We start from the raw sequence: 25,056 nt of genomic DNA, 5'->3' as shown, positions 1-25,056 counted from the left end.
CTAGGCGACGCCGTGGTGGCGGCGGGCCCGGGGGTGACCGGGCCGCGACGAGAGCGGAGCGGGGCGAGGTTAATCCCGCCCGGGGGGCTTCGACCAGGTCTTGGGTCTCGTCCTGCCGTAGGGGAGCGGAGGTGGAGCCGGGGGGCAGGGACAGAGCCCGGCGGAGGGCCTCGGGGACACCCGCCCTGGCGACCGGGCCCTGGGTGGAGCGCTGCGGGGAGGGGAGATGCCGGCGGGGAGGGGAAGCCCCGGTCCTTGGGATTTGGGATCGCAGAGCGTGTAGCCCTGTCTTCCCAGCACTGGCACTGCCCGTCTCCATCGCAGCTGGGGTTGGGGGTTGGTGCCCCTTGGCAGCCAGTTGCGGAGGGCAAGAGGAGGGGAGAGAGGGCGAAGCGCTTTTCCTCACCGGCCGTTTTGCCTCAGCAGCTCAGCGGCCCCCTCCCTGAATGCCCGTGATGGAGAAGTACCATGTCCTGGAAATGATCGGCGAAGGCTCTTTTGGGCGCGTGTACAAGGGGCGCCGGAAACACAGCGCCCAGGTGAGGAGAGAGGTGGCAGGGGAGAGGGCTGGGGGTCCGTTGTGTGGCACCGGGAATGATTTCTGGTGGCTGTTAGGTTCCAGGGCCTTGCCAGGCCTTTGGGACTCAGCACTCATCCATTTTTCTGCTGACATTCCTGCCCAGCTCCTGCTGGCACAGACTCATTCAGGTTCAAGGGACCTCAGGAGGTCTCTAGTCCATCCACTGCTCAAAGCAGGGCCAGCACTAAATCCAGATCCTGTGAAACCTCAAGGACAAACACCCTGCAGCCAGTGCTTAACTATACTTAGGGTGAATCGTTTTTCCTTAAATCAAGTTGAAGCTTCCCTGTTTCAATTTGTAATCCTTGTGTCATCCTCCCACATGCTTCAGCCCCCTCACCATCCAATGGCCTCTGCTATACCCCCTCCAGCCTATTGATGTCTTTCTGGGCCAAAAACTGGCCACAATATTGCCAATGCAGTCTAAGAAGTTCCAAATACAGGGCAATAGTCACTTCCCTCCAACTCCTGCCTGTTGATACAGCTCAGGGTGCTGCTAGTGCTCCTCACTGCCAGGGCATGCTGCTGGCTCATGTTAGGCTTGCTGTCCACCAGCATCTCTAGGTCCTGTCCCGTGTTTCTGGCAGTCCTAGTTTTGTCTGTGCTCACTGATTAAATTTCTTTGCTTTAAACACCAGTGTGCAAAGTACTGTGAGCACCTGTATCGATGTGCAAGGGCCTGGGCGGAGCCCCAGCTCCAAGGGATCCAGTGAAAAAACATCTTGTTTGGTGTGCTCAGCTGGAAAAGCTGAGTCCCATTTGGGTTAAACATGGTCTCTGCCAGGGTGGGTGGGAACTTGGTCTGATCCCAGCTTTGCCTGCTTTGAAAGGTGGTGGCATTGAAGTTCATACCCAAGGTGGGGCGGTCTGAGAAGGAGCTGAAGAACCTGCAGCGGGAAATTGAGATCATGAGAGGCCTCCATCACCCCAACATCATCCAGATGCTCGACAGCTTTGAGACCGACAAGGAGGTGAAGGGGACTACTCCGGGCAGATGCTTTTGCTTGACTGGGGCAGGGGAACAGGGGCTGGCCCCTGCTGTCATAGGGACCTCTTTCTCAGGAGATGCTGGTGACACCCTCCCAGGGCCTGGTCAGTGTTTTTCAGAGCCCTCCAATATGTGCTGTATAAGGAGCCAGCACCTATCTGGGCTGTGTGGGGTGCACTACGTCATATGCAGAGGTGAAGGAGCTGGGCAGGGGCTGTGTGATGCAAGAGGAGTGGTTTCGAATCACAGGATGAAGGTGACTCTTCAGTCACCTCATCAGTCTCTTCAGAGACTGACTTTTCGCTGATTTAAACTCTCATGGAGAGAGTATGATAAGAAAGGACTGAAGACTGTGCTATGGGATATGGAGGCATGAAATAAAGTAATTGGGTAGCAGATTCAAAACAAGCTCAAGGGAGTGATTCTACCCACTGGGATTGAAAGTACCATTCTGGGCTTGTCCTGTCCTTCCCTCTTCCCTGGTTTCTGCTGGCTGTCTGAGGTAAGGACAGCCACAAGGCCTCTGCTAAGTGCCAGGTCCTTGCTGCAGTGCAGCCACAGGGGATCTCTCCCATCCCAGGTCCCAGCCCAAGCTGACGGGCTGTGCATGGTGACACCCCAGCACGTCCCTCAGATTTCCTACCCTGCTCTGTCCCGGTCCCCAGGGCATGGTGGGGATGCACCTGGGTGAGTGCCTGATCTCACCATGCTGCTCTTACCTCCAGGTGGTAGTGGTGACTGACTATGCAGAGGGGGAGCTATTCCAGATCCTGGAGGACGATGGGAGTTTGCCCGAGGACCAGGTGACTGTCAAGGCAGTGACCACACAGTGTTTGCTGCAGGATGGAGAGAACAGGATTTGTCTGCCTGCAGGCAGCGGGTCTCTGCTGTGGGTCAGGAGATATCAGGAGGGTGAGGGTCGCTCCGGGGCTTTACCTGGCAGAGCTTCTGAAGGGGATGGGGAGGGCGCCAGGTTGCACTGGGGGACAGTGGGGTCCAGCAGGGACCTCAGTTTCCCTGTTCCCTCTCCAAGGACCACAGCACCAGGCTGCTGCCTTGACCATCAGCCTACTCCAAGGAACTTCTGGTCCATGGCTGGGGCTGCTCCCTGCCCCGAAGAGGGCAAGGGCAGGAGTGGGAGTACTGGGGGAGCCAGGCTGTAAGAGACCCCATGGTTGTGCCAGCTAGTGGCACCATGGGACACAGGGTGAGGCTCCCATGTCTCCGGCAGGTCCAGACCATAGCTGCCCAACTGGTCTCTGCTCTCTATTATCTGCACTCCCACCGCATCCTGCACCGCGACATGAAACCCCAGAACATCCTGCTTGGCAAAGATGGCATCGTCAAGCTCTGTGACTTCGGGTGGGTGCTGGGGGCCAGCTTGAGGGGGACACTTGGCCTTGGGGCAGCCAAGGGATGTCCTGGATGCTGTAGAGGAGGAGGGAGGAGTGTGGAAGGGGCCCTGGATTCTGTGCATCTTTAGAGGTTGAGCAGGGATGGGGGATTTTGGACTCCAGAGGGGAGAGATGTGGGTAAACTTGTAGGGATCTCCCTGGGAGCTGCAATGGATGTTTCAGCCTGAACTGGCCATCTGTACTTTGCTCTGACAGATTTGCCCGTGCCATGAGCATCCACACCATGGTGCTGACTTCCATCAAGGGCACCCCGCTGTACATGTCCCCTGAGCTGGTGGAGGAGCGGCCGTATGACCACACGGCGGACCTGTGGTCTGTGGGCTGCATCCTGTACGAGCTCTTCGTGGGAACTCCTCCCTTCTACACCAGCAGCATCTTCCAGCTTGTCAGCCTCATCGTCAAGGACCCCGTCAAATGGCCCACGGCCATAAGCCCAGTCTTCAAGGTAAGGGCAGAGGCCCTGTCTATGGGGTGAGATCCGTTAATGTGGTAGCAGCTTTGGCCTCGCCTGCTGCCCTTGTGGGCCACTCTTAGGTTTTATGTCCCCTAACAGGGATTTCAGAACATAGAGAAGGGGTGAGAGCTGGGCTTCCTGGGAGGGGGACCCTTATCACTGCTGTCCATAAGCGGGGAAACTGGGGCTGACAGCAGAGGAGTGATTTACTGCGCTGAGAAGGGAAGTGTCTTCCCGTCTGCCCTAAGCGCTAGAGCCACTCCTTTCCCAGAGCCAGGCAGGGAACGCAGGCCTGGGTGCCCTCACTGGGGGAGACTGGTGGGTACACTGTGCTCACTGGTGGGTGCCAAGTATGTGTTGGTGACCCTGGTGCTGTGCTGCCCTGTAGAGCTTCCTGCAGGGACTACTAATGAAGGACCCTCGCCAGCGCCTGTCATGGCCGGAGCTGCTCTCTCACCCCTTCATTGCGGGACGGGTTACTGGTGAGTACCAGCTCTTTTTCCAGCACTGGCCAGGTCCATTTCCTCCTCCTACTGCCTAGAGCCTGGGAGGACCACCCTGCCCTGCTATTTTTACTACCCTAGTCTTTGCCTCCCTCCTCTCAGCTTTCTCCAAGCACTGACCTAGCTCTTGCCCCTGGGCTTGCTCTGGGTCCCCCGGGATTCCCCTAGGATCCCAGAGCCCATCACTCTCCCTGTGTCCCAAGGGAGAGCTGCTGATGAAGTTCTCCCCTCACTTCCCCAGTGATTGATGACACAGAAGAACACGGGATCTCAAACCCCTTCACCACCAAGCTGTCCCCAGAGCTGCAGGCCCTGAAGGAGCAGCAAGCCCATTCCATGGCCCCCAGGAGTGGTCAGTCCAGGATCCTGAGAAAGGCACGGCAGAAGATGGTTGAGAAGGCTCAGAAAAAGGTAGAGGAAAGTGTGGGATTCCCCTCACTGTGTTCCACGGTCAGGGTAAAGGAGGGGCACTGAAATGGGACCTGAGGGGAAAAACAGCAGGTACATGGGTTAGGCTGGGGTGCCAGCCACATACAAGGCAGGATGTGGGGTCCTCAGGGTGGTGAGGTCTAGGGGACTCATCTGGCTGAGTAACCCTGCCCTGACCAAACTTCTCTGCCATCACCCAGGGGCAACTGAAGACAGGTGATGCACCTACAAAGGACTCTGGCAAAGGATGCCCCGGGCATAGACCCAGAGCAGCTCCCGGGAAGGCAGCCCTTGGGGAGGGGGAGCCACTGGCTGCCTCCAACGAGAAGAACCTCAGTGTCCTGCAAGGAAAGAGCAGCATGGCAGAGTGGGAGTTGGAGGGGCCTCCTCCCAATCCACGGTGAGGGAAGGCTGAAGCTGGGACAGGAGGAAGAGGGGAAGGCAAGGTCGTTTACTGACAGCGCTGTTTCCTTCACCAGGGAGCACAGCATCACTCAAGACTATGAGCGTGAGTTTGCCGGAGCAGGTGCCCCTCTGCAGCCTGGTGCTGGCAGGGCAGAGCCCCGGGACAGGCGTAGCATTGAGACCGTGGACCTGGAGAGTGAGGTAAGACAGTGTCTTGTGGTGAGAACAGCAGGGCCCAGTCCCCAGGGGCTTGTACAGAGACCCTAGGGCAGGCAGAGTCTGTGGCACCAGTCCTCTCTCCTCTGTGGCTAGGAGCTGGAGAGCGATGAGGAGTGGCAGCACCTGATCGAGGCCACTGAGCCCTCGGCCATGCAGCTGAGCACGCCACTGAGCCTCCTGAGGGACCCAGCCTTCCAGCACCGTGTCCAGGCCCGCCTGGCAGACTCTGCTCAGCAGGTGAGTGATGACTGGCCCAGGCAACTACAACTGGGGACATGGATGCTGCCTTCTTCCCCAGGATTGGGTTGGGAGTATTGGGAGAGTCCTCAGTCCAGCCAGCAAGAAGATCCTCTGCTTCTCCAGGAGCCAGAGCTGTCTCATGCACTTAGCTTGCCATCTGCTCCCTTGCTGTCCCCTGCCTGAATGGGTTGAAAGGCTGCCCCATGGCTGATGGACAGGCCAGAACTGCTGCTGATCATGAGTTCTTCTGGCTTCTCTGTGTCCAGGTGCTGGAAGGGATGCTGGAGGGAGCCTCCCGTCTCCGTCCTGTGCTCTGTGTTGTGGGCAACCTCCTGGCTACCCGTTGTGACTCTGAGTTGCTGGACCACTTCTGCCGAGAGCTGAATGTGCCTCTGTCCCTGCTGTGTCTAGCCAAACAGATCCTGGAGAGTGGTAACACCAAGCAGGTGGGTGTAGGACCCCAGAGAAATTTGGGCTCCTTCCAGCCCTGCAGATGCTGGTGCTGAGGAGGCTCTGGTGTCCTGCTGGAGCTGGCTTACAGGACCGGTGCCTTTTCAAGGCCCCCTTGAGACGGGGGAGGTCCTGGCAGGAAAGGATCCCATTGCAGTGGTGTTGGGATGTCCAGCAGACAATCCCCACTTGCTGTTTCTTTCTGGATCCTGCAGCAGCCCTGGTGTATCACGGTGCTGACAGACCTCCTCATGGTGACCACAGTTTATTTCAGCAGTGAATGCATCCTGGAGGAGAGTGGGCAAAAGGACAGGTAGGGACAACCCTCTGTGCACTGAGGTCTCTTGTGGCCACTTCAGGGACCTGGCAGTAGGCAGGAGGGTGGTGTTCATACTCTGTGGCTAGAGCTGTCTCTGTGGGGAAGCACCATGGACTAAGCACTTCGTGCTGTATCACTGTGCTCACAGAGGAGCACTTTCTGTGAGTGGGACTAATTAAGGGAAAGGCACACCTGACTAGAGTCCAGTTGTGCTGCCTGCTGACAGCAGCTCACAGTGCTAGTGCATGCTGCCTGCTCCATTAGCCAGGGCCATATGGGCCTGGCCAGAGCCTGTCCTCACATCCAGGGGCCATGTTTCTTTGCTATCCTCTGCCCCTGCTGCCTCCCCCAGCCTGCAGACCTTCCAGGAGAGTGCCAGCTGCTTCCTAGCCCTGCTGCTGGAGCTGCTGGCTGAGCCAGCCGACAGCGAGATGAGACTCTGCCAGCAAAGCCTCCTGGTAAGGGTGCCCCTGTCTCCCTTTGCCTCCCCCTCCCCCCCAGGGACAGAAGCTGTGGGGCTTGGTGTGTGTGTCAGGGGGAGCACAGGCTGAGGACCCTACTCCCAGCTGCAGGGTATGATGCATTCTTGTCAGGGCAAGCTGTCTTACACACTGGGGTTTTGGGGTGGGGATCACATGCAGAAAGGAGGTCTCTGAGGAGGCACCTTCCCCAGCTGGGCCCGCACCTGTACCCCTCTCTCAGCCCACATGCAGCCGCATGTGGCTCCTACACAGTAACCTGGCTGGAGAGGACAGATGGAGTTCCCTGAAGCTCCCAGCATGAGTCCTTCTCCCACTTCTGCTGTCCCCCCACAGCCTCCTCCCCCGTTGTCCTTCTCTCTCCTCCCACCCTCAGTCTTCAGTGATAGCAACCCCTGTGTTTCCCCCAGTGCTTCACCCTGCTCTGCGAGAGCCTGGATGCGACATACCCCTTTGTCTCTGCCCCCTTCTATACCAGCCTGCGAGAGGAGCATCAACCCCTGCTGAACAGACTCCTTCAGGGATCCATCTCAGAGCAGCCTGCTCTGCAAGGTAGCAGTGCTTAGCAGCTCAACACCTCCTGGGCTTTCCCCTCTCCCTCCTGCCCTTGGGCTCCCTCTGAGCACTGACTCCCATGGCAGTGCTGTTGGCCAGAGGAGGTGGCTGAAGCTTATCTGCCCAAACCCCTGCTAACCAGGGCTTTCCTCTTCTCTCCCTCAATCCCAGATCTCACCCTCCTTGTGTCACAAGCCTGACTTTTCCTCTCTTGGCCTCCAACCCCATCCTGCTGCCCCTCAGCATCCCTCACCCTTAGCACATGTCTCCCAAGCTCTGTCCCTGTGCAGGTGCAGCAATGGAGGCCAAGTCGGCCCATGACCAGAGCCCACATGTGGCAGACTTCTTCATGGCTGCATTGGCTGCTGCCTGCAGCATCCCCCTGGAGAGGAACAGCTGTCAAGAAGCCAAGCAGCAGGTCAGGCCAGCTCTCTTTGCAGGGAGAGGAGGTGTGGTCCCCACAGGACCTCCCCAGGAGGATCTCTTTTTCAGCAGTAAAGTGGAGGGCTGGGGTCCTCTGGCTTTGGTGGCTGCAGGGCTGGCATTTGCAGGCTCCTCCTCCCCAGCCAACAGCTGAGCTTTAGGAGTCTAAGGACTCCTAAATCAATTAAGAGACTCACACTTAGGATCTGAAGTGTGGGGTGGGCTAAGTAAAGAACTAGGCAATGCAGAGAAAACATGAAGAATTCTTATATGCGATATCAACTGTAGGAGATCTGAAATTGAATGGACAATAAATAAGAGGAAAAACAAAACTACAGATTTACATTTGATCCTTTAACTCAACTCTGAGTCAACAAGGAGGGAAGCAGAGGAGGAATCTCACTTTGCTTATCTCAGCTCTGGGACTGTGCATCAAAGCCATGCTGTGTCATGGCAGATGGGTATCCCTTTGTGAACGCAGGCAACATGTAGGAAGCAGATGCCTTCTTTTATTAATTTGTTGCTAGCATTAAACTCCTTAAGTCTGTGCAGTCCTTCAGGTGCCCGGGGTGCAAAACAGGCTGATTTCTGCAGGTCGCTCAGGAGGTAGCTGAAAAGCTTATGGAGGGAGAGAGCCAGCAGCTTGGGAGACTGCTGGGGAGACTGGACCACCCAAGCTGCTCCTTGAACGTGCTGAAGGTAATGGCCCCATCCATTTATCTGGCTGTGCCCAGAGGTGCCTGGACCTTTGGTCTGAGGTTAGGAGCATGGGGAAGAGGGAACTGTGTGCTCAGCCCTCAATGACTCCCATCTCCCTGGTGTCAGTTGTTGAATAAATGAGCCCGCAGTAGCCATGGCATGTGACTGGGATGGGCCTGGTCACTGCATCCCTGTCCCCAGGAGCTGGTATGCATCTCTCCCCTCTGCCTCGCAGATCCTCTATGCTGGCTGCCATGCCAGCCCCAGCCTGTGCCAGCACCTGGGAAGGAGCCAGCGACTGTGGGGTTCCCTCATGCAGCTCTTGAAGGGTGAGGTAGGACTGGCCACAGCCCCAGTGGTGGGGTAGGAGTGTGGGCAAGCAGGACACACTCCTCTGAGCGCTGCTCAGACCAAGCTGGGGAACATGTGGGGAGAAGAGTTTGGGGGAGCTTAGTCTGGAGAGTACAGTTCTCCTCAAGGGCCCAGAAATGTCCCCTCCTCCCCTCCCAGCCTTGCTGTCCCCCTGTGACTCCTGCTCCCTTGGCAGATCCCCATGGCAGAGGTGGCCCAGGGGGCAGCCTGCGAGGCCTCTCTGTACCTGCTGGCCCTGCTCACCCTGCAGCTTCAGTCCTCCCCTCCCAGGTAAGTACCCACTTTCACTCATGGGTGGGAGGGGAACATGCCCTGCTCTGAACAGCCCTCTGTCCCACAACCTGCCCAGAGCTGGGTTCTTGCTCCCACTGATTCCTCCGATCCAGACACACCAGCAGCGTGCTGGGCAGTGTGGGTGGTTGCTGGGGATGCAGTGAGGACCCAGTGTGGACAAGGAGGTGCTGTGAACCAGGGCTTGCTCCCCCTGCAAGGTGGCTGCTTCCCAGCCCTGGGGGTGTTTGGATGCTGTTGCTCTGTGGGATGTGAAGCTGTGGGAACACAGTATCTCTCCCCTGGTTCCTGTGTTTTCAGGCCTGAGGAGGTGGTTACCCTGGCTGTGGATCTCATCACCCACTCTCCTGTCGTCTCCCTTGTGGTAAGTCTGCCCACCCTGCTGGAGCTGCCTCTGAGAGCCCTGCAGAGCCCTACATCCCATTTGGGTCTTATTGTTGCTCACTCAGGGTGGGATGGGTGCAGATGCAGCCTGGCTGTCCCTGCCCTGGGCTGAGGGATGAAAAGTCAGCACTGAGCAGGCAGGTGGGAAAGTTCCAAAGGTGGTGAGCTCTCCCTCTCCCACAGGGTGCTGCAGCATTCCTCCTGACACAGCTCAGTCAGCATGGGGTGGCCTTGGAGCTCGGGGGAGAAGAGATCCTACTGGTAGTGACAAACGTGCTGACAGCACCTGCTGAGGTACGGGATGGGGACAGAAGCGCAGGGAGCCACACTGTCACCCCACTGTGGAGGCGTGGTCAAAGACGGGCATGGAAGGGTGCAAGTGCGGTGCTGCTGCCCTCAGACCCAGCACCTAGCTCCAGCCTGTCCCCTACTCTCTCTTCCAGCTGCAGCTCCCCCCGCCAATGGGTGCTGGTCTCTATGATGGGATCTTTTTCCTCCTGCTGAAGCTCCTTGCCCAGGTACCCGTCTGCCCATCTCCCTTTGCCTGGTCCCTGCCAAAAGGTGTGGGGGCAAAAAGGCCTGAATGTGGATCAGTAATGGAGGCTGAGGCAAACCAGGGAACTGGGCAGGCAGCTTTGGCTGAGCTGTGCAACCCTGTGAAAGTCACCTAATGTCCCTGGGTTGTCTGTGGAGCTCTGGAGTGTTGGTGGAGGAGTGGTGGGCAGGGAGGGGTGATTCATGGGCATGTTGGAGTGACAGAGGGCAGAGATGCCCTGGGAGTGGCACCGTCAGCAGGTGCAGCAGGGCTGCCAGCTGCCTGGTCCCCGCTCCTCCCCCTGGGCAACGTCTGTCCAGCCCTGACCTTCCCAGGACCATGGGGCTGGTAGACCCCTGGACGAGAACCCTGGGGAGCCATGGGGGACCATGAAGCCCTCTGACATCTGCCTCCCCACCTCTAGGAGGATATGGCTGTGGAGCAGGGCTTTGCCGCCTCAGAACTGTGGAGTGTGGTGTGGCATTGCATTGCTGTGGTGCTTCGTGTGGGCAGCGCCAAGGCAGCGCTGGAGGGAGACCCCCAAGGGGAAGGTCACCCCACAGCAGAGCCAGACTGGAACCTCCTCTCCCCTCAAGGTAGGAGCTGCGGGATGGCAGGGCATCTGCCCTGGACCCTGCTCCACATCCTGCCCTCAGACTTGCCCACAGTCCTGTCCCTGTCCACATCTTGTCCCTGAGGCCAGAGGGTTCATGGGGCTTTTCTTGAGGATTGCTATTGTCCTCCAGGGAGAGAGGGCTGGGCTGGCCCATGATGTGCCCAGTCAGCAGCAGCTCAGCTGAGCTGGTTGTGGAGGAACAAGAAAGGGTGTCTTTGCTGCAGGGAATGTTCATGCTAGCAGGTGTGACCACCAAGGGTGGAGATTGGTGTGGTTTTAGGCAGGGGAGCACAGAAGCAACCCTGGAGCAGCCTTGAGGCAGTACAGGCAGACAGAAGAGAGGAGAGACTTCAGCCTTCCCTAGCTTTGCCCCTCTGCTGTGCTGTTCCCCCTGCAGGCACCCTGCTCTTCCTCAGCCTGGCCCTCTTCGTCTTCACTCGCGAGTCCCACCGGTGCCTGCCTCAGCTCACCCAGTCCCATGGTGTCCTCATGGTGACACTAAAGAGGCTGCTGTCCCCTGGCTTCCTGGCATGCCTGGCACAGACGTGAGTTGTGGGGAGGGCTGAAACGGGCAGAGCTCAGCCACTGAACGGGGCTTGGACACGAGCACGCAGAGGGCTGAGAAGTTCCTGACCTGGCACTTGTGCAGGGCACAGCTCACTTGCAGAGCCTCTCCTTAGTGCCTGGTGTGGGGAACGCTCTCTGCCTCTTACCCTGATGTTTTTCTGATCACCTCTGTATTAAGCTCTCTCTCTCTCTAACAAATTCAGGCAAGCAGGAGAGGATGGGGACCCTGAGCTTGTCCCAGCTGTGGTGATCCAGGCCTGCCAGCTCCTCTGTTTCCCTTTTGCCCTGGATGTGGATGGAGACACCTTAGCATTGGTCACGGAGGCTGTGAGAGACAGCCAGATCCCTGCCCAGCTGCTGCAGGTACCCTCTTGGCCCTGCGTTTCTCTTCCCCCACCCATACTGTGGAGACATCTCCCCAAATTGCAGCCCCCGATGCGTGGCACCAGTTCACACCATGCTGGGGGTTTCTGCCCACACAGGGGTCACTTGGGTGCCATGCAGCCCTCAGAGTAGCTTGGCTGGCAGCTGAGCTCTGCACTGACCTGCTGGCAGCCTTCAGCCACTGCTTGACTTGGCCCACATGTGAGGACAGCGCACTCAGCGCTGGTGTCTCTCTCCTTAGGTCTGCTCTCGCCACCTGCCCTTCTCGTACACCGAGCTCCCCATGAGCCTCTTGTGCCACCTCGTTGTGTCTGACAAGCAGGTCATAGACCAAATGGTGAGGGAAGCTGCCGTCTCAGAACATGTTATTGCCTTCTTGACGTCCGCCTTGTTTTCAGACAGCCTCACGCTCACAACTGACCTCCTGTCTCTCTTAACCCACGTGGCTCGGGCCTGTCCGGAGCACCTGCCCTTTCTCCAGAGGATCCTGAGTGGCTCAGATGTGGCTGACCAGCCACTGACCCACCTGCTCGGCCACCAGCAACCCCCGATACGTGCCAAAACATGCAACCTGCTGGGCAACCTGCTCCGACACAGCCACGGCTTTCCCCAGGCGCTGCAGAGCCAGCCCGGCTTGCTGGAGAGCCTGCTGGGGTGCCTGGCAGACCGGGAGGAAAGCGTGCGCAAGGCAGCCAGCTTCGCGGTGGGCAACGCCGCCTACCACCCGTCCTTCCCGGCCGGGACCCTGGGCAGGGCCGTGCCCAGGCTGACGCGGCTGTTGAACGACACGCAGGCCAGGACGCGCTGCAACGTGGCCTTGGCCCTGGGAAACCTGGGCCAGCGCTGGGCGGAGCTGGGGGACCTGCTGATTGAGAGCAGGGTCCCCCATGTCCTGCTGGAGGTGGCCTGCCGGGACCCCCGGGAGACCGTGCGGGAGGGAGCCCTCGTCGCGCTGCGGGCCCTCAGCCAGCACCCCGGGATACAGCAGGTACTGCACGGGGACCTCGGCTCCTCTGGGGGGGACCTGGTGGTGCTGTGGGGACAAGGGGCCAGGCTGGCGGGTGACTCCAGCCCCTCTCTTTTTTCCGCAGGTCCTGCTGTCCCTCAGAGCCACTGAGAAGCTGGCCACGCTGGCCAGTGGCGACTTGCAGCCCGCTGCTGGTGGCAGCCCCCGGCCCTCTTCTGCCCGGCACTGCGAGAAGCTCCTCCGTCTCCTCGCACCTCTGTGCAGCACCTGCAGGAGCCACACCGGGAGTGCTCCCGGCCCCCCAGATCCCGGCAGGCCTGCCGCCCCGCACCAGCGCTGAGGGCTGACGCCTGGGCTCAGCCTGACGCTGCCTTCAGCAGGACGGGACAAAGGCTGTCTTCGTCCTCCTCGGGCTCCAGCCCCGACCTTCCGTGGAACCCATTTTATCCGCCCGAGGGGGACCCTGCCCGGCCGGCTTTAACCGGGGGCCCTCCCCGTTGGAAGCCGTTCCTGGAGAAGTGCCTATAGACCTCAAGAAACCACCTCTTTATAAGTGGCCTCCCGTGCCGTGCCCGCCCACCGGCCCCGGGGCTTTGCTCCTCCATCCCGGGGCAGCCCCACGGCGGGCACCGGCGCCCAGGCTGCCTTCCCCGCCACGCCGCTAGGGGGCGCGGGGACGCCGCGCGGCACGCCGGGAGGTGTAGTCCGCCGGCGCGGCTCGCGCGGGGGCTGCCGGGAGGTGTAGTCACGTGGCGGCGGCGCCGCCCCGGATCCCTATGGTAACGGCAGGCGGTGCGGCCGGCGGCGGCAGCGCGGGGAGCGGCGGGGCCCGGGGGCGCCGGGCGGGCGGTGAGTACGGGAGGGGCGGGCCCGAGTGTGCTTCCCCTTCAAGGAGCTGGGCCTTTTCACCCGTGGGGAGTGCGTGCCACCCCCAAGTACCCCCCCGCGGGGCCTGGGGCCCTTGGTGTCCCGTCCCGTCGTCCCCCCCCCCGCTGCCTCGCCATCCCCGCCTCGCCGGGGTCCCCGGCCCTCCCTGCCCCACCGCCGTGCCCCCAGCACCCACCCGGCCTGTGCTCAGGCCCCGAGGAGGCACCTTGCCCAACCCCAGGCCTCCCCGCGGGGGCTCGCCGTGGCCCTACCCTGTGTCCCCTTGGGGTGCGCCGGGCTGGGCCCCGTGGGGCTGGGGAGGCGGCACGGGGATGCGCTGAGGTGGGAGATGCTGGGGTCGGTGTCCTGGCCAGCGCTGCTGGGGCAGGACGGAGCATCTCTGTAGCGCCTTCGGCCTCAAAGACTTTCACCTGAAGAAATGAGAAACATAGCGTCTTCCCTGGGTGAGCACCAGGGAGGAAAAAGAGCTGGCTCCCCAGTGAGCCGTGGTCCCAACAAGCCTTTCCAATGGCACTTGGAGCAGCAGTGAGGATGGAGCTGGGGTTGACCAGACCTGTGTGGGGCACTGGGGCAGCCTGGCTGTTAATCCTTCCACTGGGGTCTTGGTTTGGCTGCTCTGGTGTCGTAAAAAGGAGCTGATGGGTCTGAAAGGTGAATGGCAGAGCTGTGAAAAGAGTTGAGATGAGCCTGGAGTATTTCCTGAATGCCTCCAGGATCTGGGCTGGGAAGGAGGGGAGCAGGAGGGGGGAAGCCCTGTAGTGAAGTGCCAGCCTCCTGTCTCCTTGCCTGGCTGGGCTGCAGGTATCTCGTGGGCAGCAGAGTTCAGACCCACAGCTCCACATGGAAGCCCTCCCTACATGACTCCCCGTGATGCAGCTTCTTTTCTTGTTGCTGTGTGCTCCTTGCTGAAAGGGCACATGATATCTAGTGGCTCCTAGGCGGTTTGGGGGAATTAACAGTGAATTGTTGGTCTGGTTACAGTTTTATCTAAAAATTTTTCCTTAACTCTTAGCAGTTGTACCCAGCAGATAGTGGCACTTGCTGTCCTTGTGTTGCTCTCTTGTTGCAGTCCTTAAGTTTTGTATTAGGCAAACTTTGTTGATGACAAAATGGCCCCTCCTGCTCTTTGGTCATGCCCAGGGCCCTTCTCAGCATAGCAGGGATCGCATTGCGAGGAGGACGCTGACAGGGCCAAATGCCGCTGTCCCCAGATAATGATGCCTGCGTGGAGATGTCTGCCTGCGTGAAGATGTCATGTCACCTATGCAGGTCAGGGGCTTTGGCTGCCGTACCGCCCTGGCTGGGTGCTGTTCCTTGCATTTCCTGGGTTCCTCCTGTGCAGCAAGTCTAGGAGTATTTGGCTTCTTCCCAATGTGAATCTCTGTTTCTTCTCTAATCCCGAGCTCGGGGAGACTGCTGTATGGAGTGAGGTGGTTGCAGTGCCTCCAGAGGAATCTTTCCTACCCTGGCCAAGAAGTGGAAGGGTCCTCATCACGTACTGAAGGCCAGACCTGGGAGCTTTTTCTTCCAGTTCCAGATATGTTTCAGAAAAAAGTATCAAGAAAAGAGGACAGACAAAGAATTGATGTGTTTTGAACTAATCGGGTTATTCTTGTCTCCTTGCTACATACTGATATTGTATACTTGTTCCACTCGCCCTGACTCTTCCACGTTTGTTTTTTTTCCTCTGCCAAAGGCTGAGGGTGTGGCCAGACTGACTAAAACCAGACCGAGATGTGCTGACTGCCTGTCGGTTCCTGTGCTGGTGGCCAAGCTCTCCCTAGGTCTTGCTGCATAATTCTCCTGTACCTTTTCTCCCATCATGAAGATCAATTGAGAATGCTATCCCTTTGGTTCGCTCAGATCTGCAGGAAGGTGCTTTAGACCTCCTCAGTGAAAGGCTGTAAAACACCCCATGCTTTAGCTGGTTGCTTTTAACCCAGACTCATTTCTTTACTCTCATTTATGCTGTGATACAACTGCTCCCATAGCCCAGATGATGAGAAAATATGAATCAGGGATGGGAGCGAGGGCAGGGACTTCCCAGCTTCACTGCTGGGGAAACACAGAGCTGTGTGGTCTGCTGTTGCTGTGCGGCAGGTCCCCTTTGGTGGCCTGGGGACTCTGTCAGGGCGGAAGAGTCTATATCCTTCAACAGCGATGGGGACTCCACGCTCTGGACCTTTTGCCCCTTGCGTGGCCCCTGCACATTCTGGTCAGCCCTGGATGAGCACTGAGCCAGCCCTTTATTTTAGATGTCCCCAGTGCACTCTCTCCATGGCAAAGATGCAGCCCTGGATTTTTTGTGCCTAACCACGCTGGAGTCCCTCACCTCGTGCTCCGATGCCCTGAGAGTGGTGAGAAAGTCCCCTGTGAACTTGAACGCATGAGCCTTCAGTCCCCAGCCCAGCCCGTGTGTGCGTGGAGGGAAGCATTTGCTGCAGCGCAGGGCGAGGCAGCAGCTGGATTCCAGCTCTCCCGTGGCTTGGTCTAGTGCCCTGCTGCCCATAAGGTCTGCCTCCCTCCCTCCCCACAACCTTGGGAACAGGAGCACGCACTGGAGCTGCTCTGTTCTTGCAGGGCAGCCCTCTGTTTAGTTAAAAGGTATTTCGGGGAGCTATGCAGTTCTCATGCCTTCTCTGTTCAGCGTGGAGTTCAGCACTGCAGCCATTGAATTGAAATTACTAGCCCCAGCGCAAAAGCTGGGCATAAATGTAATCCTGGGATGCAAGGTGGAATTTGCTGATGCATCCCCACTGTGGGTGGTTTCTCACTGGTATCTTTTTTTGACCTGAGTGGCCAAGCAAAAGCTTGGTGTCTTGGTTAGGAGAGAAATTGTTTGTCATCCTGTGCTTCTCGTTTTGCACCCAAAACTTGGTTCTGCAGGACGATCCTGGAGCTGAGAGGGAGCAGCAATGCTTAACTGAGTGGCAAAGCAGCATGCCGGGCTGTTGGTCCCTGTGCTGCCAGCATTTCTGTGGTGGCCGAGCTGTCTCTGAGTTGTCTTGTCCTCATGGACTTCTCGTGGCCAGGAGGACCCTCTGCTCTTCAGCTTGAACTTGCGGGTGGCCTCAGGTGCTGCTTTGTCTCCATGTGTGACTGCACTTGAGGCCACTTGTTTCCTGGAGCTGATGTAGGTGAGGGTTGTTTCCATGCTGTTGAAACAAGAGTTTGTACCTAGCTACCAGCGTGTAAGAGCAGCTTTAGGCACTCTCAGTCAGTTGGTTTCAGATCAATGTGCTTGATCTTGTTGAAAGCTTTTTTGAAGGGGTACAAACCCTTATTTTGAAATGTATATTGGTTTTAAAACCTGTTTATTTTGTGGTGTTAACTCGCTTGTTCAAGCTTTAATCAAAAGCCCCAGAGCTGCAAGTGAGAAACTTGGTGTGAACTCAAGTCTCATTTAGAAACAGACGTTATCCTTTCTAATCATAAAGAACAGAAATTGCACCCTGCAATGACATAGAGAACAATAGCAAATCACAGTTGTCTGACACCCTGACACCCCCCCCCCCCCCCCTTTGTGACTTTGGGCTGCGCGAGGCTGACAGCACATTATCAGGTCAGCTTGCAGCTCATACATTTGCAAGCTCTTGTTATTTTAAGCATGTCACCACAGCTGCGTTTAAAATAAGCTCCCCAGCCAAACTCACGTGACGGAGGGATGATGTGCACATAGGGCTCTTACGGTCTCGTCCTTTCCTGTTAGAAACAGGTCTGTGAGGAGCTCCCACGCTGCTGTTAGAGGAGCACATGCCGCAGGGAGGCTCAGGCTGGAAGAAGGGACTTCCAGTGACGCTTAGTGGGGTGCGCACGCGCTGGGGTGCGTGGTGGCCCCTGCGCGATTGTGATGTGACATTTTTAAAGGCTGTGGCAGCACTCCAGCTGACGTCCTGAAGCTTGCGAGCAGGCTGTGCAGTAATAAAAGGTGCTAGCGAAATAATTGTAAGCGAGTGCAGCTGTACGGTCACTCCAACAGTGACAACTTTGGCCTCTATATTATGTGTCAATAAGTCCAAGCCAAAATCCATTAATTACTAGTAATGATGTTTGGGTTTGACTTCCAGCCCAGCCAGTTTGCCCTGGGCTTTTCCCAGTTCATGTTTGTACAATAAAATTTCCAAGCATAGTTTTATTGCTGTTGTGAGCGGCAGAACAGACTCCTGCTCCTTTGCTGTAGGGTTGGGTTGGCAGAACTAGGGATTGCCTCAAGCTGTCACCTTCCTTCACCCCAAAACTTTGGCTGAGTTAAATGTAAAGGGGAAACTTCCCTGACTGCTAACCAGTGGGGATTTACCTTGGGACAGGTGATGTGTTTCCTGTCCAGAGCCAGGGGGACATGGCAGCTGCTGCCCTGTTGTGCCCACAGCCTGGCATGTGAAAGTGCCTCTGTCTCCACTGGTTCTGGATGCTCAGCAGCTGCTTTGCAGCTGGAGCTGGTTTGCAGGCAGACATCAGAGGTGGCTGTGCTGGCACGCAGGAGGTGGGACGGGAGTGTGGACGGGGGCAAGGACAGGCAGCATAAGCTGGTGCTGCCAGTCTGGATGCATCCTGACCTGCCCCTTGCGGGGTCATGTTCTTTCTTTCATCGTTCCTGCCCCTATCTCTGAGCTCCTGTGTCTCCACAGGGAAACAGTAGTGGTTACTAGCTGTCGGCCAGCACAGCCCTTGCCTGGAACCTGTACGAAAGGCCCTGCTGCTTCCTTCTGCAGCCACTGCTTCCAGTGCATCCCGGCCCCATGCCAGCCCAGCCGCTTCTGCGGCTCTGTGGCAAAACTGCTCCACAGAGGGCTAAGCTCAGCATGTTCTCCCTCTGCCACTGCGGGGCTGGGGACCAGCCCTGGCTGAGCAGGCAGTGGTGGCTAAGGCTGTGCCATGGCCAGACCTTCACCCTGGCAGTTGCAGCTGCTGGCGGTACACCTGTGCCTGTGCTGGTTGCATCTGTGCCACCATTGTCACTTACTCCAGAGCAGGGTCACAGAGGACTTCTGCTGGCATACTCACGCCTGTATCTCAGCCGGCTGTAGGATTCACATCCCTTGTTAGATCTTCATTAGGCCAAATCACTTTTATTTTTATAGCAGGATGATCCACTGATAGCTGTAAAGCCGGGTGGAGAGGAAGCACAGGTGGCTTTCACTGCAGGCTGGTTTTGCAAGGTCACTCACAGCTGGTTGAGAGCGCAGGCGGTGGCCAAGCTGGCAGCATGCGTGTGGTGATGCTGCAGTGACAGTCCCCTCTAGGGAGGGACATCGGGGACACTTTCATTCACCTTCTTGTATTTTTATTTTGCTTTTTCACATCTACATTTGCTGGTGTGCTAGGATCACTTTGTGGTTTGAGCGTGCTTGCAACCTGGGTGCATCTGGGGGCATGGCATGCGGAAGCGGAGCTTCGCTCACTTGTTTACTGGGGGAAACTTGAGCTGGGCAGGTGGTGGCATCTGAGTCACAGCCTCTTCGCTCTGTGCTAATCGCTGTGAATGTCACAACACGGCCGGGTTTGCTGCTGGGCGCGGATTGGGTAGCAATCGGATAGTGCGGTACAGCTCAGTTGTGTACGGCATGTGGGATTCCCTTCCCTGGGGCTCAGAGACCCTCTGGGCTGCAGCTCGCAGAGGGATGCAGCCGTCCATCCTTGTCGGGGGTGCTCAGCGTGACTGTACAAGCGCTAATGAGCAGTGCAGTCGTGGGCATGGAGCGGACCTGACCCCTTCCATACTTCCTTGCAGAGCTTGGCAGGGCAGCAGCTCTCCTTGAGGACGTATAGCTCCTATGAGATCCTGCATGCGATGTTCCCACCTCGTACAGACTCCAGCTGGGGCCTGATTCACAGGCTGAGAAGGTCTGGTGGGTGTAGGTCTGTGCAGGGTGTAGGTCTGTCTGACCCAGCCCTGCGGTGCATGTGAGCTGCTGTCATGGTGCTAGAGAGCAACCCTGGGGTCTCCTAGCTACACTTTAACTGCTGCAGCCAAGGCTTGATTTTCAGGTGAGAAAGGAGCGTGTATGTGTATTGCAAGAAAACTAAGAAGGTGATGGCTGATGCTCTGCGTAACCTTCTTAAACATGCAAGCTTGTGAGAGCTGGAAGGTAGAAGAGTGAGCCAGCCAGCCAGCCTGCTTGGGATACAAATTCCTATTGCGGCTGTACCCAGGGCCCTCCAGGCATGTGTTAAAGCAAGACAAATACCTGGCACATGGTTTGTTTTCACTTTCCCTTCTCCCCAGGCAGGAGGATCTTACAGGCATGGTGCAATAGTTCACTTTAGGAGGATTCAGGACACCTACGTCTGCAGCTCTGTGGTATGCCAGTTGCTCCTTGCAAGAGACTTTTCTGTAGCACTGCAACGGGGAGAAAAGTGTGTGCATGGTACTGCCAGTCTCTGTTGGAAACTGAGGTGTTGATGTTAGAACAGCCCTGCGTTTGCTCCTTGCTGCCTTCTCAGTCCTGAGCTCTTTAGGATGTCCTCAGCCCTCACGGACCTTTTCCAAGGGGTTACAAAAGTGAGAAATGTGTTCCTTTTAAAAGCAAGGCCTGAGGTTCTCACCTAGTTGTGTGACCTTGGGAGCTGAAGCTTTAAGGAGTGGAGAGAAGAAAAAGAAGCAGATGTTTTGGGGCTTGCGGTGGAGTCAGGAGAGCTGGTTGTGGAGCACACGGTGCAATTTGGAGACGCAGACCCATGGGAGTGGGCTCTGGCTGCTGTGCTGGGTCCAAGGCAGGCAGGTAGGCGGCCTCTCCTTGCAGTCGGGACTGCTGTGCTGGGGCTGCTGCCCCATGGCCCTGGCTGGCAGCCAGGCACCTCTGCGCCTTTGCAGGATAAAAGCTTTCCTGCGGATGGCACTTTTCCCAGGGGCCCTCTCTAAGTCATCCTTCACATCCTCTGGTTTCATGTGAGACACCAACTCTTCCTTTGACTTGGTCCCAGGAGACTCTTGGGGAGCTCAGCAGATGGAGATGTGGTTTTTCATCCTGCAGAGAAAGCAGCTCACCCTGCTCCCCTCCTGGGGCAGTAGACCGGGTGCTTTGCCCTGCCAGGGTAACAGCGCCTTTCATGCTGTCGTCTTGTTTCAGGCCAGCAAAGATGCTGCTGTAGATGACTGACTCGCTCGTGCCTCATGCTATGGCTCTACATGGCCTCTGCAGGACTAGAACGTGCTAGTCTGGGCCCCAAACAGGAGAATAGCATCAGACTCGAGTCAGGCGCCCTTCCGGCAGGGCGAGTTCAGCTGCGCCGTGCCTGGCACCTCGCTCAGCAGCAGGCGAAACCCGTCTGGAATTTAGAGAAGTATGTGAATGCTTTCCAGGATCGCAGCCTGCTGCCCTCAGGGATACCTCTGCAGCAATCCTGCTTCTTGTGTCCACCGTCACTATGCCACACACACACTGGTGAAGACACCCTCCCGAGCCTGCCCTTGGCCCAGCCCTGCCTGGACCTGAGTGGGAGCGTTCTGCTCTACCGACGCTCCTGCCTCAGACCCAAGCCCTACGGGTTTCCTTTCCGAAGCCCTTCGGACACTGGCTCTGCCACGGGAAGGGTGATGTCTTCCTTGCTGATGGAGCCCTGCCTGCTGCCAGCGCTGGCAGAGGAGCATTCTGGGACTGGGGTCAAAGGCTCTGCCCTCAGCTCAGCTCGGCAGGCTTCCAGCTCCTATAGACCAGTGCTCAATAACAACTCCTTCCTACGGCCGAGCAGTGCTAAAGTGCCTTTGCTGCAGTCACCGGAGATCAAGAAGGTAAAAAACACCCACAGCTTCCCTACCACCTCATGGCCCCACTCGAGGGACAGTGGAGACAGCTCCTCTGGCAGCCTGGTCAATGGAGCAGTGAAAAGCAATGACCTTGTGTTGGAGCAAACCGTGGTCCCCTCCCTGACTCTTGTGCCCAGCAATGCAATTCTCAGGAAGGACCAGTGCTCACAGGAGGATGCTGAGAGGAGAGCGCACAGCTTGAAAGAGAAGGAGCCGGAGATCAGCCTCACAGAGGCTGTGCAGCAGCTAGCCGGACAGACTGCCACACACAACGGCTTTGGACGCGAAGTCAAAAGCTCTAGCCTTACGAACATGGGCAGCCTGTCCAACTGGAACAGCAGGTGGGGGCAGCACATCATAGCGCAGCTCACGCCAAAAGAAACCATTGCTCCTCTGAACTTGGAGCTGGGTAGCCATCGCCTTAATGGTAACTCGAGCCTTATAGGCACCGATGGTGCCATCGTCTGCACTAAGCGTATCAGCGTCCATCTCTTGGCCTCACGTGCTGGCTCTCCCGACCGCAACGCCGACTGCCGACTTGTGAGCATGCTGAGCCCATGCAGCGGGGACCGGGTGGCAAGAGCAGAGGCTCCACACCTCGCTGACATCTCTGAAGTGGCAACTCAGATGTCCACCATCCAACTGGAGAAAGAGGAGAAATGGGCCCAGGCTGTGCTCCTGGGAAAGCATGAGTAAGTAGAGCCAGGAGGAGGAGGGAGGCTGTGGCAGGCTGGACTGGGCTGGCTGTTGCGTCTGTGTATGTTGGGAGAGGATGCACTGTGGGCACTACGGGGGTGGCGTAAGGATAACCATGGGCTGTGTCCCTGAGCAAAATCCATCTGTGGCATCCTGGTGTGGGGGGAGCCTTCTTGCCACCCTCAGCTTGATGCACGTGCTTAGGGTGTCTCTGAGCCCTTCCATCTTTTCCTTCAGCCACAGCGTGGAATTGCTGTGTGGCATTTCTGGCTCACTCCCCACACAGTCACAGGGCCCTGCCTACTGTGACAGGCTCTGCATGTTATGTTGGATGAAGCCTGTCGAGCCAGGTCCAGCAAGGCTTTCCTGGGCAGAGACATGGGTTCCTAAAGGAATGCAAAGCTGAGCAGGACAGGGAGGGTGCAAGGATACGGAGCTTCTGCTCTCCTTCTGGGAGGGGGTGTCCTTGTGCCTCTTTCTTTCTGGCTGCTCTGGAAAATATTCTCTCTCAGGGTGCCCTGGGGCCTCTCTATCTTGCTAGCTTGGGATGAGAGCTTGTACATAAGCAGTGGGGAGGGCAGTGCTGTCGCTCCCCTGCCACATTCTCTCATGCTGCCTCGTGAGCTTCTGGTCTTTTGGCCCCAGAAAGCACATGCCACTGCTGATGTGATGTCCCTTTGTCCTAGTGTCACTGCTGAGCAGTCTCTGCTGGAGCCGAGCCATCCCCAGGATGAAGCGGAGGAAGAACTTCCTGACGGCCTGGATGAGAGCTGCAGTCGGGAGGAGGATGAGGACAGTGAGTGCTGGTTCCCTGGGCAGAGCTGTGCTCCGTGCCTCAAGGTGGGGAGTGTTGGGGCCGTCTGGGAGCTGGGGGTGAGCACAGCTGCCCTCCTGTCTTACATTCATGCTGTCATTTCAGGATGACCTAGAGATTGTGCTGAACCCAAAAGCGATGTAGCAGCATGGGTTCCTCTGGGGAGCAGGCTAGGGTTCACCACTATCCTCCAAAACTTAGCCATCTCCTCTCTGTGCAGGGCTGTCAGCTCCACCCCTGCCCTGCCTTTTATGCCACCAATTAGTGGGCAAAACCCAGGATCCAAGGATTTGGGGCAGCTGGGAAGGGTCTGTCCCCTGGAGCATTTGTTTTCTCTCTTCCCTTCCTAACTCTGTGTGCATTCACTCCCCACGGAGACAAAACTTGAGTCTGTCCCCTCCTGTAGGTGACTCGGATGCTTCCTCTGTTGCTGGCGTGTCATTCAGTGGCTCTGTGGCTCTTGTATCCAGGTTAGTAGCTGTAAATAGTAAATTGAACTTGACATCTTTGTCCAAACTTGTCCGTCTTTGCCCTCTCTGGTGATAGAGGAGAGCTGTAGTGTGTGGGGGAATGAAGTGAAAGTAGCAACAGGCTTCCCAAGCAAAATGAGCTTCCTTGCTACCCTGCAGACCAAAGGTACCTCTCCTGCTACAGACAGTAGCCTGCAAAGCGCTGATGGTGCATCTACCACAGCAAAACAGGGGTCTTAATTTCACTGCCACTTCCAGTTTCTGGGTTAAGTTTAACGGGATTAAACTGTGCTTTTGCAGTGTTGCTGCCTTGCAGATGAAGCAGAGTGGAGGTGTCCTGGGCCAGAGATTGCAAAAGCTCCTTGGGGTCTTGTGTCTCAGCACTGCATCCTAGAAAAAAATCCTGGAGCCTGGGTTTTTCTTTAGATTTTGGAAGGAGGTTTCTCTAGGGAGGATTGGTCAGCCTGTCGTCATCTGAGCCCTGACTCTGTGACTCCTGGTAGACCTTTGTGGGACCTGTTCTTCCAACAATGGGAGTTGGTCCTTGCAGCTGTGCTGCCCATGGCACCAGGGCTGCCTTGGGCTTTGCTGTCTCCCCGACAACTTGCTAATTTCCATCATGCCATAACTCACCTGGGAGATGAGGAAGGCTTCCTGCAAGCAAATGTTGAACCTCAAGGTGCTCCAGGGCTCTGGGTATGCATACATGGTTGTGAAAGTCCTGCAGAGGTGACATAAATTGGACCAGCAGCTGTTTCTGGCAGGACGTGGCTGGTTGGTCTCTGGTGGCAGATGGGGGGGGGAAGCAGCGCTTGGGCCAAATGCCTTCTGTGGCAGGGACAGGGGGGATGTTGGCCACTTCTCTGTGCAGGCTGTGTGCTGGGCTGGCCTCGAAGCCTTTGCAGCTGTCTCCTGCCTTCAGTCTGTTGTGGGAAAAACCAGTTTTGTGCCAGGGAATGTTAATCAACATAATTTATTGCCAATGAACAAACTTTTAATTACCAATTCTGGTATTGGAAAAAAAATACCTACAAGGATGTAGGGAAAACACCTCTTCTTCCCCTGTCCTGGTCTCCAATTCCAACGCCGCAGCTACACTCAGTCCCTTCAGCAAGGCAAGGGGTGGCCTGGGAGATGGGGGTCAATGTTTTGTGATTCCTTTTCTTTTGCTGCTCTTTGTTCCTTGGTGGATTTCTCTGGTGTGGCTTCTTCCACTGGCTGCAGTGGCTTGTATTTGAATATATGTTCGTTATAAACTCTGTTAGCATCATCACAACCTTAATAGATATGTTATAAATTCTACCTTTCCTCCCGGGTGTTAGGGATTGCTGTGGTAAGAAGGTGTACAGTCAGTAAAACTCCAGCCCTCTTCTCTGCAACACACCAAAACCAAGAGGGTTACAGCAGCTGAATCATATATGCATTACAACCTCCACCCCTTGTTCCTGTGGACTAGGTTATAGGGTTTGTCATGTAACAAACTCCACCCCTTGCCCCGGTAAAACACAAAACCGGTGGGGGTTACAACACTTGGCATGTGCATTCATTGCAAGCTCACCCCCTTGTCGCTGCAGACTGGGTTACTGACCTTAGTGCCCATTGCTTACACCACCTTGCGATGATGCAAATTCCCAATACCAGGATAAAGGCTCCTTCTGGCTTCCCCCTGTGCTACTTTTCACCTTTAGCCAACTGCCTACTTCTTCATCTCTCCTAGGAACTGCATTGAGGGCCTGGACCAGCCTGCTGAGGCTCAGGAGAAAGTGCTCAAACCAGCTCTTGTCTGCAGTTTATTCCCTAATGTGCCTCCAACCATCTACTTCAGTACTCGGGATGAGAGAGGTGAGCTGGGGTCTGTTGCCATGCAGGGTGAGAGTGGCCAGCCCATTATTAGCAAGCAGCGGTGCCAGCACACAGCCAGGAGCTGGCCAGCAGTGGCTCCCTTTCACCCTTCCCGTGATGAGACCCAGCACCACTGTGAGATCCAAAGGGCTGGAGTAAAATGATGGCTGTTCCCACAGCCTGGAGCATGAGTCAGGCTGCCACCAAATGTCCCAGTGTCCTGGATCTCCCCCAGCCGTGGAGTCTTCTGCTCCATGCTAGTTCTGCAAAGGGGGCTACGCACCCTCCTCTGCAGGCCTGGTGCCTGTGCAGCAAACCACAAGAA

At 57.0% G+C, this 25,056-nt stretch overlaps 2 protein-coding genes across 7 annotated transcripts in view; both read left to right on the top strand.

The window, feature by feature from the left end:
• Window positions 1–21: 21 nt before the first annotated feature.
• Window positions 22–14,897, top strand: STK36 (serine/threonine kinase 36). 3 transcript variants are annotated; one of them, XM_041124396.1, is made up of 26 exons: window positions 23–539; window positions 1,411–1,551; window positions 2,294–2,371; window positions 2,800–2,930; window positions 3,179–3,428; window positions 3,826–3,919; window positions 4,182–4,351; window positions 4,570–4,769; window positions 4,849–4,975; window positions 5,087–5,230; window positions 5,500–5,679; window positions 5,899–5,996; window positions 6,355–6,460; window positions 6,892–7,033; window positions 7,327–7,454; window positions 8,054–8,158; window positions 8,394–8,492; window positions 8,706–8,800; window positions 9,122–9,185; window positions 9,389–9,499; window positions 9,649–9,723; window positions 10,165–10,336; window positions 10,754–10,901; window positions 11,127–11,286; window positions 11,549–12,295; window positions 12,399–14,897. In XM_041124396.1, the coding sequence occupies exons 1-26, from the start codon at window positions 447–449 to the stop codon at window positions 12,612–12,614; spliced, it is 4,074 nt and encodes a 1,357-aa protein (XP_040980330.1). In that variant the 5' UTR covers window positions 23–446; the 3' UTR covers window positions 12,615–14,897. The 3 variants fall into 3 exon arrangements, with proteins under 3 accessions (XP_040980331.1, XP_040980330.1, XP_029873050.1); XM_041124397.1 differs by lacking the exon at window positions 8,394–8,492 and having other exon boundaries at window positions 22–539; XM_030017190.1 differs by lacking the exons at window positions 23–539; window positions 2,800–2,930 and having other exon boundaries at window positions 1,523–1,551.
• Window positions 13,018–25,056, top strand: part of TTLL4 (tubulin tyrosine ligase like 4) — a 27,892-nt gene continuing 15,853 nt past the window's right edge. The window contains exons 1-5 of one of the 4 annotated variants that reach the window (XM_030017191.2): window positions 13,018–13,123; window positions 20,233–21,601; window positions 22,292–22,401; window positions 22,826–22,889; window positions 24,607–24,731. In XM_030017191.2, the coding sequence (XP_029873051.1) occupies window positions 20,277–21,601; window positions 22,292–22,401; window positions 22,826–22,889; window positions 24,607–24,731 (1,624 nt within the window). In that variant the 5' untranslated portion in view covers window positions 13,018–13,123; window positions 20,233–20,276. Of the gene's footprint in view, window positions 14,717–14,999; window positions 21,602–22,291; window positions 22,402–22,825; window positions 22,890–24,606; window positions 24,732–25,056 lie in introns of those variants that run through there. The other 3 variants (XM_041124398.1, XM_030017192.2, XM_041124399.1) reach the window with 3 other exon arrangements.

Source organism: Aquila chrysaetos, chromosome 6 (genome assembly GCF_900496995.4).
Source record: "Aquila chrysaetos chrysaetos chromosome 6, bAquChr1.4, whole genome shotgun sequence".
NCBI lineage: Eukaryota > Metazoa > Chordata > Aves > Accipitriformes > Accipitridae > Aquila > Aquila chrysaetos.
The sequence above is the reverse complement of the archived record's forward strand: the minus strand, read 5'-3'. Positions and strand labels throughout refer to the sequence as shown.

What these genes read in the sequence shown, in the direction of transcription:
- STK36 (XM_041124396.1), top strand. Translation starts at nt 447, where the DNA reads ATGCCCGTGATGGAGAAGTACCATGTCCTGGAAATGATCGGCGAAGGC. An exon ending in AGAGTGGTAACACCAAGCAG is followed by an intron (nt 5,680 to 5,898) that starts GTGGGTGTAGGA and finishes TGGATCCTGCAG; the next exon opens with CAGCCCTGGTGTATCACGGT. An exon ending in TGCAGCTCTTGAAGGGTGAG is followed by an intron (nt 8,493 to 8,705) that starts GTAGGACTGGCC and finishes CTCCCTTGGCAG; the next exon opens with ATCCCCATGGCAGAGGTGGC.